General features: G+C 35.5%; 1 protein-coding gene across 1 annotated transcript; it reads left to right on the top strand.

Annotated features, from left to right (window-relative positions):
* Window positions 1–15,640: 15,640 nt before the first annotated feature.
* LOC146004411 (uncharacterized) lies at window positions 15,641–17,433 on the top strand. The gene is made up of 2 exons (XM_083143256.1): window positions 15,641–15,753; window positions 16,957–17,433. The coding sequence occupies exons 1-2, from the start codon at window positions 15,742–15,744 to the stop codon at window positions 17,302–17,304; spliced, it is 360 nt and encodes a 119-aa protein (XP_082999382.1). The 5' UTR covers window positions 15,641–15,741; the 3' UTR covers window positions 17,305–17,433.
* The last annotated feature ends 1,354 nt before the right edge of the window (window positions 17,434–18,787 follow it).

Below are 18,787 nucleotides of genomic sequence, written 5' to 3'. Positions count from 1 at the left end.
GTTCGTGCAAAATTTCCCTGCAAAGAGGTATGGAATTTCTGGAGTGTCTTCTGTTGAATCGTGCATTATACTAGTGAACGTATACTGTTTTAAGTATAAAAGTAAATTGCTTCTTATGTGACATTACCAACGGATTCCATATAATTTACAATAATACAAAATATTGTGATCGTTTTTCTTAATACTGCCATTTACAAAAGCCAATAATAATAATAATATTACAACAACATTTAACAGAACATGAATGAATGAATGAATGAAAACATGTGATTGACAAATTGTCTGGTATTATGTGTACGAAAAACTCAAGATAATATTTTCCCTGTGCAATAGTCTTTCACGAAGCTTTGAAACAGATGGTGTTGGTGCCTTTATGCTTGACCACATTTGCCTTTTTTTTACAGATTGAACTCGAGTCACTGTCAGACTAATTTGTGGTTATTGGGATATTTTTGATAATTTCAACCTGTCTAGAATGTGTCTATGTATATATTACCAGCCAAATTGTTCGACACAATTAAAGGATTCAAACGAAACGCCAACGAATCAGCTGACAACCTTGACACCACAATCAGTGCAATTCGATTTCTTAAAAATATGTAGGAAATACAGAAAAATCAATGAAAATAGTTAGGGACCTTGTAATATTTATGCATTCCATGGATGTACAAACATTATTTACAAATAAAAGGCCAACTTATTGATGACTTAAGCATAGGCGGAGTTTCGCCCGTTTTCTTGGAGGAGCTAACTAACTCTCTAGCCTTCTTAAACCCGAAGGTTCATGGCTGCAGCAACAAAGGCCTTCCATCTTTCCCTATCTTGAGCAAAATCTATATACTCTTTTCCATCCCTACCGATTTCCCTTAGGTCCATCTCAACGTTGTCCCTCCATCTTCGTCTTGGCCTTCCTACAGGTCTTTTACCATCAGGTTTCCCAACAAGAATCCTGTAAACTCCTCTTTCATCTCCCATTCGTGCCACATGGCCTGCCCACCTAAGTCTTCTTGATTTAATCATTCTAATAATATCTGGACATGAATACAAATTATGTAGTTCTAAATTATGTAACCTTCTCCACTCACCTGTCTCCTCATCCCTTTGAGGTCCAAAGATTTTCCTAAGGATCTTATTTTCAAATACTCTCAATTTATGTTCCTCTTTTAATGTAACGGACCAAGTTCCACATCCATATTATAATACTACAGGCAAAATACTGTTTTGTATATTTTAACTTTTAGTTTCTTAGATATTAAACGAGAAGACAAAAGTTTATGAAGAGAGAAGTAACATGCATTTCCTGAATTAAGCCTACTTTTTATTTCCTCTTTAATATAATTTTCATTTGTTAATATTACTCCTAAGTATTTGAATTTGGAAACTGGTTCAAACGAGTTGTTATCAATAATTAGATTTTGATTATTACCTAACACTTGGTTTCGGCCTGTAAGCATATATTTAGTTTTCTCTTTGTTAACTTCCAAACCTATCTGTTTAGCAGTTTTGAAAAATATTTTAGCATTATTCTTAATTGTATTCACATCATCCCCCAGTAAGTCTACATCATCTGCATATGCTAACAACTGAGTCACACCATTTAATTTTAGTCCTTCTTTAGTTTCTTTTACCTTCCTAACAGCATATTCTAAGGCAAAATTAAATAGCAATGGAGATAATGCATACGACATATTAATACCCACACGAATTTTACTTTCTGTTTCACTGGTGCATATTTTTATCATACTAACAAGCTTCTTAGGTATTCCAAACTCTACTAATACATTATATAATTTATCTCTTTTGACCGAATCATATGCTTTTTTGAAATCAATGAATAGCTGATGGACATTTTGATTATATTCCCACTTTTTTTCAAGTGTCTGTCTGATGTGAAAAATTTGATCTGTAGTTGATCTGTTACGTTTAAATCCACATTGATAATCACCTATAATTTCATTAGCATATGGGGTTAGTCTTGTTAAAATAATGTTAGACAATATTTTGTATGTTGTTGAGAGAAGAAAAATTCCACGGTAATTATTGCAGTTCATTTTATCACCTTTTTTAAACACAGGAACAATTATGGATTCTTTCCACTGTTGAGGGATTTCTTCTTTATTCCATATTAAACAAATTAATTTATGAATTTGACATATTAATGAATTTCCACCATATTTAATTAACTCATCCGGTATTAAATCAATGCCAGGTGCTTTGTTATTCTTTAGCCTTTTAATAGCATATTTATCTTCAGTCAAGTTAGGTTCTGGAACTGAAGGTTCTGCGGTGTGGAGGAGCTAACTGGGGCTAATATTATACGTGTATGCCTTTATCCATTACGAAAACCACCATGGGCATCCGCACATCATGTTATCCAAAGGAAATTGAATTGTGTTGATGTCGAGTGTCACTCTTATGAAAGGAATAAATGCACAAATATATAGATTGTTGCAAATTTATTTAGAACGCATTTCTTCTTTAGAATAAGCAACGTTGATTTTAATATGCTATAATATTATTGGCCATTCCTGCATTCATGGTAGTAAACAAAGTGTAATGTTGTAAGGCATTTAAATGAATTATGTACATAGATAATTAAATGGTAATAATTTAAATTTCCTTAATTTCTCTACAACGAAACTTTGCATTTTCCTGATTTCACTACAACTGAGAGCCACTTGCGATTAGCTCCGTGAATAAACTTTAAGACATTACAGTAATTACGTAATTGTCTTATCTAAAACTTCAATAGAAGTGCTCTCTCTTGCTATATGCTATAACATTTCATTCTTTTTCTTTTACGCAATTTGAAAACAGTCACAACGTTCTCCCTCCTTCGGAGAAAAATTTTAGAACATTGGTTTTAAGATTTTTAGATAACATGAAAAATTACAAAGAAAACAAACTTTCTCATGACATACATATTGTCATTAATTAACACAGAAAATATTAAAAACATATAATAATTATTTAAAACAAATTAACATTTCTTAATAAAAGCCTGGGCCTCCCCGATGGCGCAGTGGTTGTGTCCTCGCCTTGTAATCAAGGGGTCCCGGGTTCGATACCCGGTGGAGGCACATAGTGGTTCGGATCCCACTTTAAGCTGTAGGTCCACTCCCAATTAGCCTTACTGTGCATAAAGTGGACTTAAAACACCAAATCAATCCAATCCAAATTAATAAAAGCGTGTTGAAATTAGTTAAGTTTGCATAATTCTTCCTTTCTTTCCTGACTACAATTGAATTTATTTAAATTGGATACATTATGTGATTGTACAGTTCCTTTTCCATCCAACGATAACAGTTCACAACAGTTACCATTGACTTCTATAGCTAAATATGGACCAAGCCACAAGTCCATAAATTTGTGTATTCGTTTACACTCAGGACTCCATGTTTATCTTTTAAACCAATATATCATTTCTCTATATCTTTGAATATATGTCACTCATTACATAAGAGTGAAAATTAATCACTTTTTTGTGAATCACCCTTATCTTCATCTTCCCTTTCCTCATATTCATCTAACTTGTCTAGCTCATAAATGGTCTCAAGTAGAAGAAGAAAATCCTTTTAACCTCCATTTATTTATTATTACTATTGTCTATATTTTTCATCATAATCATCGAAATCAAGTTGTTGGGTCTCATCATCAGTGTCATATGCAATTTACTCAAGATCAGACATGCCCTACACAAGAGAGGAATCATCATGTAATACTGAACTATCTTCATATACTGCTGAACTATCACTTTTACGAGATTCATTATTAACACATTTTACATCTTCTATTTCAGTATTGGCCTCCTCGTCCAAACTAAATTCATGATCATCTTCATCTTCAAATACTCTACTCAAATATCCTTTTGAGAAAGCATTTAATTTGCTTCAATATCTAACATACGTACAAAGTTTAACATTCCACAACTCAGTGAAATTCTTTTTCGTCATCTTAGTATCATGTTTCACACCAAATACTATCAGATTCTATACTTATCGAACTAGAATCATTATCATTTAATGTTGTACAAACTTGCTTTCCTGAAGAAGTTATAAAACTTATATTCTGATTCCTAAAATCCACAATTGGTTTGTACCTTCGTAAGAAAGGAACACCTAAAATAATATCTGCATTGAGTTCTTTTAAAATGAAAAATTCCATTGGAAAGTATTCGCTGTGAATCTGAATACTTATTGTCTTACAACCGACAATTTTGCACTTTTTATTGCCAGCAAATCCAGATAATCTAATGTCATCCACCTTGTCCAACGTAACATTACCAATACTTGATGATATTTTACACCAAACTTCGTAATTCATAACATTTGCTTGGCTACCACAATCTATTATACAAATGATAGGAAATTGACATATAATTCCATGTACAATTGGAACTTCTGTTAAAGCTACAGGAATATCTTCATCATTAATAACCCAGTCAGGTTCTTCCTCAAACCACTCTAACAAAAAATTAATTTTCAAGTTATGCATTTTCATTCGAACATTTCATACCATCACAAACATTAAGTAAATCAATCGACTCTTCCTTGTGCCTCTTGTAGGTAGTGCAGAGGGAAAGAGGCTCTTCCGACTGCCACTTTAATTTAAAGTAGACTGCCTTTCCAACTGCTGTTGCCTAGCATCATTAAATTGTAAAGACTGAACACCAGAAGTTGAATTTTGAGTCAAAATAGGACTTACACCAGTATTAGATGTACTCTTCATTATATTGCTTTGCATATTGCTGGGCTGATTCCTCACTGTATCACATACTGGCACATCTCGATTTTGTGGTGGACAGTTTTCGTAAACAGAGGGAAACAAAGATCCGTTACTATTAAAGTAACCATTCCTAGAAAATCTGTAGTTAGGCTGCCTAAAATTAAGACCATTATCTTGTCTGGAATTCTCATTCGGGATATTTCTATTATTATTACGGTAAAACCTGCCAGTATTGTAAAAATTCCTAGGAAACATCTGATTTCTACTTCGTCGGAAATTTCCAATATTAGTAGCATTACTTGCATTATATCTTGAACTCAAAGATTGGTTTACATTGTCTGAACTATTCCCAACAGAGGCACCCAAATTATCAGAAGGCAGAGTTTGAGTAGAAGAAGTACTAGTACTTCTTCTTTGGCGAATATTTACTTGTACATTTAATCTTTGATGTTCATTCTTCTTAAGACCTTTGTTAGACTTGTCGCAATCTAAATCTTCAGGTAAATATATAAGTCCTTTCCTACTAGTTCTAATAACATCTAACTCACGAAGCATATTTGTAAACTGATCCATCGTCGGAACACTATGACAAGCGATATTGTTAGCAACATTATCAGGCAACTGGCTCATTATCAATTGTATAACATCAACATCATTCGGATTGTTCACTAAATTACAATATGTGTTTTTAGTGCAAAGGTTTCTAAACTTCCATGTGCATTTTGGTCGTATTTTTTATTCCTTGAAAGAGCTAACTGTGATTGTAACATTTCAGAAGAAGCAAACTGTTGAATAAATTTGTTTTCAAAATCAGAATAACAAAAGAAATATCTTTTGTGTGTTCTAAACCAATAAGCTGCTCTATTTGTAAAACAATTCTGAATGCTCTGCAGTCGTTTATCAGCAACCACTCCTATCAGACCTAACGTTGAGTTTAATTGTTCCAAGTATTCTCTTGCAGATTGCGTTTCAACTCGACCTGAGAACATTGGTAATAAAGACAATTCATTTAACTTCAAATGTCTATCTTTCCTCATGTCCAAGGGCAAAGAATCAGAGTTCGGTCTTACAATACAATCTTCTTGAAAATTATGTGCACCATTACAATTTTCTATTCCATTCACAAATGCACTATCATGAATGTTTGGTGACTGTCGATTACCAGCAAAATATGTGCAAGGGTAAGAACGATTAAACAGTTTTCTTCTAGACTCATCGTTATCATTATGAGAATTAAATGCTCTCTGTGTATTATTCATTCTTGAAGCTGTGTTATCAGACCTGTCTGGATGAATTTTAGTATAATTAGTAGAACCGGAACACCAAGTACAAGGATAGTTTGTGTAATTCAAATTACAATATCCTCCATAACTGCGGACGTCCTCTGGCCTACCTAACATATTTGATGTTATTTCAGGAAATGCGTTATTCGAGGAAACATCAATGTTATTCTCAGTTTGTACTCTGTGTTCGTTTAATTTACAACTAGATCTATTCGTACAAGAACAATTACTTGCGTCTTTCTAGCATTATGTAAACTAGATTGTTTGCGATTTTTCTTCCAACTTACATGTTTAAGATGCGGTTCTCTTACATAAAAGTCTTTACTTTAGTAGTATCCGTAGAGTTAGTAGAACTTTCATCTGAATCACTCAAACCAGAATCATGCTTATGACCAATTCCAGAATCACGCCTTACATTTAACCTTCTCGATTGGCGATTTGCAACATTATCAATACCATGAACTTGAGAGTCATATTAGAATATTTGTTATGAGAAGTACCTGTAACATTACAATCAGCACCACTATAATTTACACTAACTGGTTTCTTCATATTATTCTCAATGACATGAACACGCAATGCAAAGCTGTTTCAAATTATCATCGTACTGATTAACAATTTCGAAACACTGTGAAACCTTAGAATCGAATGTTTTAACTTGAGAACAACAATCATCAAATCCACATTTGAGTTTACCTATATCGTCCTTTGAACCTTGCAAAGTACCTTCAATTTCATTTAGTTGTTTCTCATTAAGTTCTTGTGTACTAAGAATGTCTGATATTTTACAGTCATAATTTCGCATGCTTTCTTGCAACTTCTGGTTTAATTCTTCATTTGAACTTACACACGTTTCTGCTAAAGATTCGATTCTTATTGCTACATCAGAAGCCAACATATCTATACGCTTATTATTAACCTGCTTAAAATCAAAATTAATAGATTCAATTTTAGACTGTAATTCGACATGGGAAGCTTCAATTTTGGATTTCAACTCTTCGTTGGAAGCTTCAAGCTGAGATTTTAATTCCTCGCTGAAAGATTTTAATTCCTTATTGGAAGCTTCAAGCTGGTATTTCAATTTCTTATTGGAATCTTCAAGCTGAGATTTTAATTCCTTATTGGAATTTCAAGCTGAGGCTTTTATTCCTCGCTGGAAGATTTTAATTCTCTATTGGAAGCTTCAAGCTGAGATTTTAATTCTTTGTTGGAATCTTCAAGCTGAGATTTTAATTCTTTACTAGAATTAACTACCACGGACTGAATGCTCTTGATTGTTTCTAGCAGATCGTTAAAATTAAGACTAATACTCTCTTTGTAAGCTGAAAATTCATATGGATTATAACAAGGTTCACAAGATTTACAAAAGTAATTTTCTACCGTAGTAGAATAAATTGACCAATGAACAACTGACAACTTAAGACACGAAAACTGAAACCATGAAAGACATTTATAGCACTGTACAAATCTGATGTCAGCTTTCGTATCACCACAACAGTCCACCTTGCGCGTACTGGTATCATCAGTGTTATCATCAGAATTAACTTCTTGACCATGAACGTTTGTAAACGTTGCTGGATATGTGCCCTCGTATTGCATAGCAGTCTTCTTTCTGCTACGAGATTTAGATGAATCTCTGGAAGACATTTTTCATTAACGAAGGAAAAAAACTTACACACACTTAAATACTTGAATATCAATCAAATGCAGATATAATCTGCTTCAATCCCAGACCTATTCACATCGTCTATCCGAAGAACTACTTAATTTCAGAGTCCTGTCACACGGTCGCCACTTTTTGCTAGTGTCGTAGAGGCTTGAGCATTTTACATTATACTCAGTAAATCACTGTTTTACTTCACATCAAATTATGAAATAACAATAATGTATATAGTTCAAAACCACAACACTATTCTCTGATGAGTATACTTATTATTTGCACTAAATAAATACATTAAATTATGTACCAATTACTATGATTCGAACTATATGCAAAACGTTCTTGTTTTCTCCTTCACTTGTTTCTTACAACTGGTTGCTAAGCAACAGAACAGTATGCTATAACATTTCTTTCTATTTCTTTTCCACAAGAAGTGATTATACGTTTTACAATTTGAAAACAGTCACAATGTTGAAAAGTGTCGAGTGTGTCAAAAAGTTGCTGAACTATTGCAATTAAATTTCATGAAATGGTCTACAGCACGAGCAATGCGTAAGCCGTCTTTTGACATTCACGTTTCCAAGTGATTGACAACGCCATCTAAAAGTCTATTGTATACAGATCCTCACCAATACTCACAACACCTTATCTGGTTTGTCTCTTGATACTCTATTCTCCGATGGTTGCTAACACAGCGAATTCCTTGAATCTAGATGGGTCCTCTCGTTTTCTTTTTGATGAGACTTCTAGGAAGGTCTCGTTCTGGAGGGGGCATAGACCCCCTAATCCATACCAAACTACGCCCATGGATTTAACACCTTGAGCGCCGTGTGTGTGCAATTGTATACACAAGGAGGGTTTCCATGGGGCCGCGTGTTGCAATTGTATACACATGTCTGATTCTGGCGTAGGCCGCGTGTATGGAACAGTATACGCAGTACCATTATTTGGGCATATAATGTTCAACGTCCTGGCCCTGGACGTCAATAGGGGTAGTCAGGGTTTCACGTATTGCATATTGCATTTGTTTACATTGCAAAATCAAAAAACAAAATACAGATATTCCAAGAACGTTTTGTATATTTCATGGAGTGAGTGCAGAGTCTATGCAAGGTTTTATATTTTTTTATTTGTGCATCAGTGACATTGAAGTATACAGTACACATAAAAAACCTACAGATACTAACACAGATATGCAAATAGCTTGTTGACTTGACTTTATTTGTGAAAGTCATTGATGCAAAACCATGGTTTGCCTTCGCATGTATCAGTATCACAAACTGTTGATACTTGAGATGCATATCTTGCACCATATCCCTCTGCCCTTTTCTGCCTCGCTGCAAGTAACATTGTTTACAACGTCCTAAAACTCTCTTTTTACCAGGAGGCACATTCCTTTTTACCAAATGGTGAATTGGCATCTTCCTTTTACCAGCTGAAGGTGGCGTCTCATTGTTTGTACTCTCTACGCTAAGGATATTCATGATCACCTTTTCCCTGAATTCCTTCACTGACATTTTCTTCCCCATACAGTTCATGTTATACAACAATAGAGCATTTATCAATAAATTGTATCACTGGGTATAAGAAACAAAATTCATTGAGAATTGAAATCACATCCAGAAATCAGCAACATACACCATAAAAGGAGTGATAACCTCAAAATATATTGTTTCAACACTAAACAAGCATGACCTATATTACAACACACCAACTGCACATGATTATAGCCAAATTCTAAATATTACATAAACAAGAATCATAAAAAAAATGTGTGTATGCAAATGCATTTAGGGTTACTTCAGAGGAATTGTGGGCAAATCACTTGAGTATATTACATAACTCCATAATACAAGTCGTAAAAAAGCACTTTCGCCCAGGGATTTTCGCCTGGCGCTCAAGTTAAGTGTCAAACGGTTAGGGCTGGACCTTTATTTTGTCATAGTTTCGTGGCAATGAAAGACAAACAAACTGTTTCGAGTAACTAGAAAAACAGTGAAAGCAAACCACACGAAGATTCGCGTGAGTGCTCTAGAAGGAATTCTAAGCAAATGTAACTTTTTTCAGAAATTTGGAATATCGTAGAGGTTTCTTTAAAGGACGGTGAATTTCGTAAATGGCTTCGCAGGCGTTGACGAAATGTCCAGCCGAGCCTTAAGCCAATGAACCCGCTTCTAATAGGCAGTGGATACGCGTAATCATTATTATTATTAAGTATATATTAATTAAAATTAAAACTATCTCTATTCTGCCCAAGAAAGCATGCATAGCAGGATAAATAAATATTTCCAAGTTATCCATCGCTATTTTTAGTAATTTTTCTCTTACATCCCGCCAATGTCTCTGCCAGAGAAATTTGGTCGGTTTGGCTCAAGGGTAAACGAATAGTTGGCTATTTCTATTTTCTCATTCTGTTTTTCTTTGCCTTCTCTTAGCTTTTCTCTTCCTTCTATCTCTTCTTCTCTTTTTTGCTCTGTTTACTCTTATTCTACCGCTCTTTCATGCTATTTCTCTACTTTCCTTCCGGAATGGACTAGAATTGTACTAATGTTGGTGCAGAGATTTCCAGCTAGTTTTTTAGTCTCGTGTTTCAATTCTTGAACTCACATTACGTACATAACATGGTGAAGGACATTTTGTCTGGTAATATATTTATGCATATATTATGCATCCTACTCTATCAGACCGAAAAAGCATTTTCTGCCATTAGTCAAGTTGAAGCCAAAAGAACAACAAGAATGGGACCCCTAATATGGCTGCCGAGCACACTGTTCGAATTTATTAGCTAGGCGTATGTTTGCTCGATTCTTGATAGGCGGAGGAGGATGTTTGTACGGTTTAAATAGTAACATTAAAGCAGCAGGTGTCGATTTATTTACGCAAAGTTTAATAGCGAGGGGCAGGAGTCCTCCTTCGCTCCTACCCTTAACGCCGATCACCAATTAGGGATTATCTAATTCCCTTTTACTAATGATTTCTATCGATTCGAGCTGCACATTATTATCGTTTTTGGATCAACATTGAACTTCGCGTTGTCATTAATAAACATCCACTTATTCTTGAGTGGAACTAAATATCTGTGATTCCAAAAAAGTGGAAAACAATATTATACTTTTGCTGAACATTCGTGACACGCATAAGGGAGTTTTAAGACCTAAACGACAAGTGATACTCGATAGCCGACTAGTGACATGTGGGTTTCACACCGACGTGACAAGTAGCAAGCGACACGGGCCCGTCCGTTCTGTAGAAAATAATTAATTATGCATGCGTTATCAACAGAGCTAGCCGATATAATGCACGATATTGTCCGGTGCAACCGACACGTGCAACTTCTGGTATCATTTCAGTACAAAAGGTTAAAAAAAAAATTCTGAAGCTTTGTTTCCAGGTGACATGTGTCGTGTGTCACTTTTCGCTATGGTCTTAAAGCCGCCTAAAATATTCAGTGAATTTACGTATGACATACTATGACACCGTTGAAATTATATGTATTATTCATAAAGTCACTGTCCTTCGTGACGTCATCTGAATATGTTAATTCCTGACGTTCTCGCCTGTATAAATTCCACTTTCCAAGCACAGTCGACTATGAGACAATCACGTACACAAATCGATCAAAATGCTAAATATATTTTTCACCATTAACTCCACATTATAACCCAATGCAATGCCAACCATGTTATCACTTGGATACCAATGCCTAGATTTTTGAATTTGTGGCTCCATACAATAGGCAATTCCTCAAAAGCTCTCTGCATAAATGATATCAATCACCAATGAGTCTATCATGTGCCTCGCCGCAGCTGATTATTACAACACCACCAGAATCCAGACTCCTATTCAACCTCAACATCTTGAATTTTGAATTGTAATTTATAATGGCCGATATCAAGTTAAACTATAGTATTCAAGAAAGAAATTCCGGCTAGCGTATCCTGGAAAAAATCACACACACACACAGACACAAAAAACTGCGTGCTTTCAAAGCTATGAGCTTGACAACTACCGATTAGCGATTATCTCCGTGAAATTTATCAACAAATCATAATGGCTCAGTTGCATTTCTAAATTTGATAGAGAATAAACATCAGGTGTTGAAATGTTGTAATTGTTTATTTAGAATCAAATATTTACACAGGAGACTATGAATTACTTTAATTCAAGTCCCTTTAACAGGTATTGAAGACAGCGCCAGAATAAAGACCTGCATGATATGCGGCTTTATTGGTGATTTGGGATGTAGGAATTCCTGTTGACTTGTGAAATCAATTCCAAGGTTTCGAAATCTACAGTAATCATTTTCACGTTCATGGAAGACGAAAGTGGTGCTTGTTTTCGAAGCCTTGCTTTGTTCCCACAAATCCAATATCTGACAGCACAAGAAAATGTAGAACGTGTAGAGTGCAGCAGCTATTTTCAGTATTCTATCCCATAGTGTGCAAAACATAGATCATGCTGCTATCATTTCAGTGCAGCATGATAATGTAGAGAGGAAGATGATCAGTTGCAATAGGGGTAGTTGGGGCAAGTGGCCGGATGGACGCCAGCTGGGTACCTGCTCTGGGGAGCTGCAGGTGGAATCCAGCTTGGGACGGCTGGAGCAGCAGCACCCTCTGGCTGAGTGGTGGAGCAGTAAGGGTAGTTGGGGCAGGTGATGGGGGAGACTCCCTCAGGGTAGCTTCCTCCGTAGGCTGGAGCAGGGGCTGGAAGTCCGGAGACGATGGCTACCGTCTGTTCGGTGGAGCAGTTAGGGAAGTCGGGACAATGTAGAGGGGAAACTCCTGCGGGGTATCTGGCAGCAGGAGGACCTTGGGCGACCACCACGGCCACGAGAGCAACGGAGAGTACCTAGAAAGTAAGATTCGATCATGTATTTGCTTTGAAGGCCGACAAAAGATTCACAAGAACATCATTGGGATTATTATAAAGGAGGAAGGGAAACAAAATTGCTTGTTGATTAGATCAGTAGCTTTTACATCAAGTTACAAAGAATTCACACAGTATTCACGATTGAAGTTGCGTTATATCTGCAATACAGTAATATTAATTTTCAGAAATTATTATATTTTGGTCATGCGTGGCAGTAATACCAATAATCATAATTGAATTCTAAAATTTCTAGATACATAAATATATTTTCTGTGTCAATAAGTCACTGCTGCCAACTTCAGTTTCAGATATAATTGTAATGGGTATTAGCTCATTGATGTTCTATGCACCGCCGTAGATATCTGATGGACGTTGGAGACTGAAAACCATCAACACCAAATGAATTAATTCTATCCCATTCTATTATAGTTAATATAACAGTATAGGCAAAGAAGCATATGAGATATATCATCCGTGCACAAAATAATCTCCAAAACTTTTTAATCTGCTCTTATTGCAATGTAGATGAGTCAAATGTGTAGCGCAGCAAGGTGAAATCTATACACATGAGACTTCTATTGTGTTCTGGAATATAAATTTGAAGTAGATTGAAATCCCTTACAATCTTTACAAAACGACTGTAGTGGAGGGCATATTTTACAATTATTTGTTTTAAAGGAATGCAAGAGTAAATGTAACACATATGTGCAAAATTAATTGCATCACACTGTTGAAATTATATTGTTGTTATTATTATTATTATTCACAAACTCAAGGTCCTCCACGTGATACCGTGACGTCATCTAATCATGTTCGTTCAATGTTCGGATCGGACTCATCTGTAGGAAGTACCATCTTTCTTAGCACAGCATATTATATCAGATATTAATGTTTTCTCAACAACGATTGCATCAGTGAATTCAGTTGCTGAATATTCTGATAATACAGAAGTTTGCAATTACGTTTAAAAATACACCAGCAACTAGCTATTCGACTTACCAACTTGATCATTTTTGTTGAGGCGTTGTAGAAATGTAACGACTGTCTACTCCTGATAAACTGATAATGTGTCCAGACTGACGACAACTTATATACACACGCTGCACGAGTATAAGAAACTTTCGAAACAATGGTTATTGATTACTTGTTGCTGGAAATACTTCGAATTGATTACGTGATCACTTTAGTGTAAAGACAATGGACAAAATGAAACCGGAAGGATGTACGGTGAGCTAAATACTTCCTTCGAAACTAAGAATCAGTGAGAATTGTTTTATCAAGGTTACAGCGACCTATCAATTTCAATAGAGTTCGTGCAAAATTTGCCTACCATTTGTTATGAAACTTCTAATCGTGTCTTATATAGGTGAACATATACTATATTCCGTTAAAGTAGAAAACTCAGTTTCTTCTAAAGTGACACTACCAACGCGTTGCATATAATCTAAAATATTTCTAATATTACGATGGAAAGAGGATAATTGACATTCGGTAAATACTTCAAAAACAAGTTTTGTTCTATACATATGTTATTGAATGTATGGCTTAGTGCATGGAAAGGCTCCATGCAAGGCAATAATAATACTGTACTTAAGAGAAAATGAATGAAAACAGCGATACGTAATGAGACTCTCAAGATGGTGTTTTTCGTAGGTAGTATTGTCTGCATACGTCGAGGTATCATCGATCGACATGTCACCAGCTCTGAAGGAGCATAAAAACAAACAGCTCATGGCGACTCAAAGAGTCTGTTGCCTTTCCTTTACAGAGACCAACTTCTTACAATGCATTGAAACAGATGGTGTTGGTGCCTTTACGCTCGACTGCATTTTTCTTATTTCACAGACTGAACCCGAGTCGCTATCAGAGCAATTTGTGGTGGTCGGGAAATTATTAAAATTGAAACCTACCGAATCACTTGATCACGAAATCCCTCAACAATGTCAAATTAAAAAGATAGAAAATTACTAATTAAGTTCACGGTTAAAATAATCCCTGTACCGCAACAACCCGGTGGAAGCACAAGTGGTTCGGGTCCCACTTTAAACTGTAGGTCCAGTCTCGATTAGCCTTACTGTGCATAAAGTGGACTTAAAACACCAAAACAACCAACCAACTGTACCGCAACATAATAATGACTATATTATTTTCCTCAATACACATCACATATTACTTTACACAAAATCTTATTTTAGTGTGTCATTAACTTTATGGCATTGTCCAATTAGTAACACCTGTTAGTGCCATAAATATATGACAAATATTTTTATTCAACGTTAATATATAATGCTGGCTTTAAGAACATATGAAGGGAAAACTTTCAGAGGTTCTGAGTTCATATTGTGGGAAGGCAAAGATACATATTGTTACGATAATCAGTGGCATTTCCAAGGGAATTTGGTGGGGTCGTAACTCTCCCCCTTTGGCCCAACATTCCTAAAGAAAAAACGAACTTCAAAGGCAGGAAAAGGTAGCAAAATGAGATCTAACACATGTATGTACCCCCTTTTTAAAAATTCTAGGCACGCCACTGAGCACAATCTATCCCATGAGTTCATCACTCTTTATCATCGCCTTTGATCACTCTAAAGATGTTAAAAAGCTACACAAAAGAATTAAAAGAGAAATAGAAAATGAGAAGGATTAAGTGATGAACAACAACATAATAAAACTTTTCACATAAAGAGAATATTAAATATTATGGAAGGAGCAGAGAGTGGAAGACAAAGAAATAACTTTTAAGAAGACACGGAAATAATAAAATAATTTGTAAGTTCCCAACGAACTCTTTATGTTACATCAGAAAGAGCATGAAGCACGAAATAAAACGTAGGAAAGATAATTTACGGAATTCTTTGTCAGACACGAACGATCAATTAAAAAAATCAATATTCCTATATCCTTGAACCAACCACTGACATTAATTCAGAAATTTGATTATGAATATTTGATTCACCTTCCTTGCTTCCTGGCCATCTTAATTTCTCCTATTGTGAGCTAAAGCAGTGGCAGTAAATACACATAAACAAGCATTTAGCCAATTACAAGCCTGTATTTAACAATTAGTATTTATTCGGAGTTCCTTTCTCCAAATCTTTATGTCGTAGAGAGTGCCTGTGTATATAAACCAGTGGAACCTTTCAAACGGCATCAGTTCTTTCAGTACTTCACAAGTTGTATTTACAACAGAAAATTTTCAAAATGATGAAATTGGTAAGTGCTATTTTATGCTAGTAAGTTTCGTGTTAGATTGTGTGCAAGGTAGGATGCATACAGGTGAAATCAGTAGTAAGTTGACAAATGTCAACAACCATGCAGAAGATTTTCATGAAGTTCAGTACAGTTTCTCTTTGTATAGAAACTAGAAATATAAGAACAATGAAAAGTATAAAAATACAAAGTATTTAGACTTGCAATATGGGGGTGGCCTTTGTTATCTACATTTAGACATTCATTCTTTTTAGAGCAAGAACTGATGAAACCAAATAAAGCATGGATCTTACACGATCAAAATTAGCCAACTATAGAATATATATATATAAGAAACAAAAGAACTCAACATATTTTAAATAAATTACGACACATTACAGTTATGTCTGTATATCAATTTTTAATTGAATTCGAGGACTACATGAGTTCTCAAATAATCCAAAGGTTATTTATTCGTACATATTTTGCACGATCTTTGCGAAATCATCCATAGAATATTGTCCTTAAATCCGTCAAAAGACGTGACTTTTCATGTTCTTGTCACATAAAATTCTCTTAACATTACTGTACTCAATTGTTCAATATAGAGTACATATCCGTGCCCTCAAAAGAGAGCCTACTAATTTCCTTCAAATACGTGTGTTATAAATATATTGTAGATAATATATTTTTATATGTAAAATTAATACCCAGTGATGATTTTAAGAATATATGAACAGAAGACACCAACTCAGACACTGTCTGCTTATTCCTATACTGATACACCTCGTGGTCAACTTTCATCGACACCCTTACTAATGTAACAAATTCACGACATCCTCACTCGCGTATTCTAGAAGTTTTGAGAACAATGTACACAATATATATATATATATATATATATATATATATATATATATATATATATATATATATATATATATATATATATAATATTTAAACTTACTGTCTTCCAAGCATTGATAATGTAACAAGTCATAAGCAAAGTATATACGTGCGTATAAAATTAAACGAGTACGTCCACACGGTATCATATTTCAGCTTTTCATGGGTCAACTAATGGATAAGATAAACTTGTTTGGTGAAAAAGTTACAACGCATTTTCTTGTTCGCTCTCATACAAACAAGTAGATAATCCCAAAAACCATAGCCAAAGAAAATGTTTTTAGAATAATATCCATTGACCTAGTACAATTGTCATTCCAGGCACTTTTCGCTGCTCTCGTGGCCGTGGTGGTGGCCCAGAATCCTCCAGCTGCCAGATACCCTGCAGGAGTCTCCCCTCTTCAGTGCCCCAACTTCCCTCACTGCACCACCGCACAAACAGCGGCCATCGTCTCCGGAATTCCAGCCCCGGCTCCAGTCTACGATGGAAACTACCCCGAGGGAATCTCCCCCATCACCTGCCCCAACTACCCTTACTGCTCCACCACTCATCCAGAAGGTTCTGCTACTCCGGTTGTGGCAACCTGGGTTCCACCCGTGGCCCTCCAGGGAAGATACCCAGCAGGTGTCAATCCCGCCGCCTGCCCCAACTACCCTTACTGCAACTGATTACCTCTCTCCAAACTTCAGTACTTTAACAAGGAAATTGGAATAATCTGCACTTGAAATATTCAATATCTAATGGATGATGGTGTGAACCAGCATACACCTCCTGTCACTTGAGTCTGCTATAATGTTCTACTCAGCAGAACGTTCTTCCAGCAGTACTTTACATGCGCCTATTTTCTTGTTTTCTCGTAAAACATTACCAGAAATAAAGTTTATTTTTGAACAACTGGTGTTTCTGAATACTATATCATTACTTGAATTAATCTGGAATAAGGTCCTGGTTGTAACTAAAAAAATAACCAAATGGTAGAGAATGCTGTTTATAATATTTGAAGAGCAGATTCTGATAGGGCGGCATCGATTTTGCATGTATACAATAATGTATTGTAGAGGATGTCCATTATTGGAAACCATTCCCGAGCACCTTCAAAGCTTTCCTCGTAACTTATATTTAATATATTCTCCAGATTCGATCAAGTAAGATTCGGAAACTTGTGTTTCCTAACTTTAGAGGAAAAGAGAGCACGGTTTAAAGGGTTTACAATATTGTTCACTATAGAAGACCCAACACCATATTTAAATAACAACAACACATGGCATAGTGACTGACTAATGCTGTGACGTTATAACCAAGGGGTCCTGAGTTATAAGAAGTACATTGGATACCGGTTTTGATCTCGCTTTAAACTGTAGTTCCAATCTCTATATGCCTTAAAGTGGATATATCTTTCAGAGGTAATAAACCATGACATCATCTTTTTCCAACAACAACAGAAGCTATGGTCAACAAACCAACCATGTTCTTTAATTGGATACCGAATCATTTTGTGGAGAAAAAATTCAAGTACGTTAAGAAATCGTACGAATTTATACAGAGTATTACATTATTCCAGAGCTTTCAATATATCAAAAGAAAACATCAGCATTCATTTATTACAATATCAAAGCACAACTGTCTGTTTCAGTAACCTGTTTTTTAACACACCCACACTCTAAGGTAAAAAGTTTGAGCTGTGTAATCTACTTGCAGAAAAGTCGTAGCTATGAAGAGGAAGTGGTTTGTGGTAGAATAATGCTCAACGTATTCGATCAGTAACATTTTACGGGATCCTCGGGAAGATCGATCCACGCCGCCAATCGGCATGTCACATCTGAAGCTATAGATATAGGTAAAATATAGGGAGTGATCTTTAGAAAAAGAACCCACAAACACCGCTTCCTCTTCACACTTCATAAACTTTCTCGCCCTACGACTGCTGTTATCAAAAGAGTAGTCGAACTGAAGAATACAATACATATAAAGTCCCTTAGATTTTTCCCCTTAGATTTACTTATTTATTTATTGAACACTACAGACGAATGCCCAATTATAGTGTTCTACTTTTTCTGCTTTAAGTTTGTAAATTTACAGTTTGATAAGAAATATTATTGTAGTAGATGTATTTACGGTAGGGACAGCGCGAGAAAGTACGAACCCCTCTCC

This window comes from Lepisma saccharinum, chromosome 21 (assembly GCF_977018435.1).
Source record: "Lepisma saccharinum chromosome 21, izLepSacc3.1, whole genome shotgun sequence".
Classification (NCBI taxonomy): domain Eukaryota; kingdom Metazoa; phylum Arthropoda; class Insecta; order Zygentoma; family Lepismatidae; genus Lepisma; species Lepisma saccharinum.
This window is presented reverse-complemented; position numbering and strand designations above follow the sequence as displayed.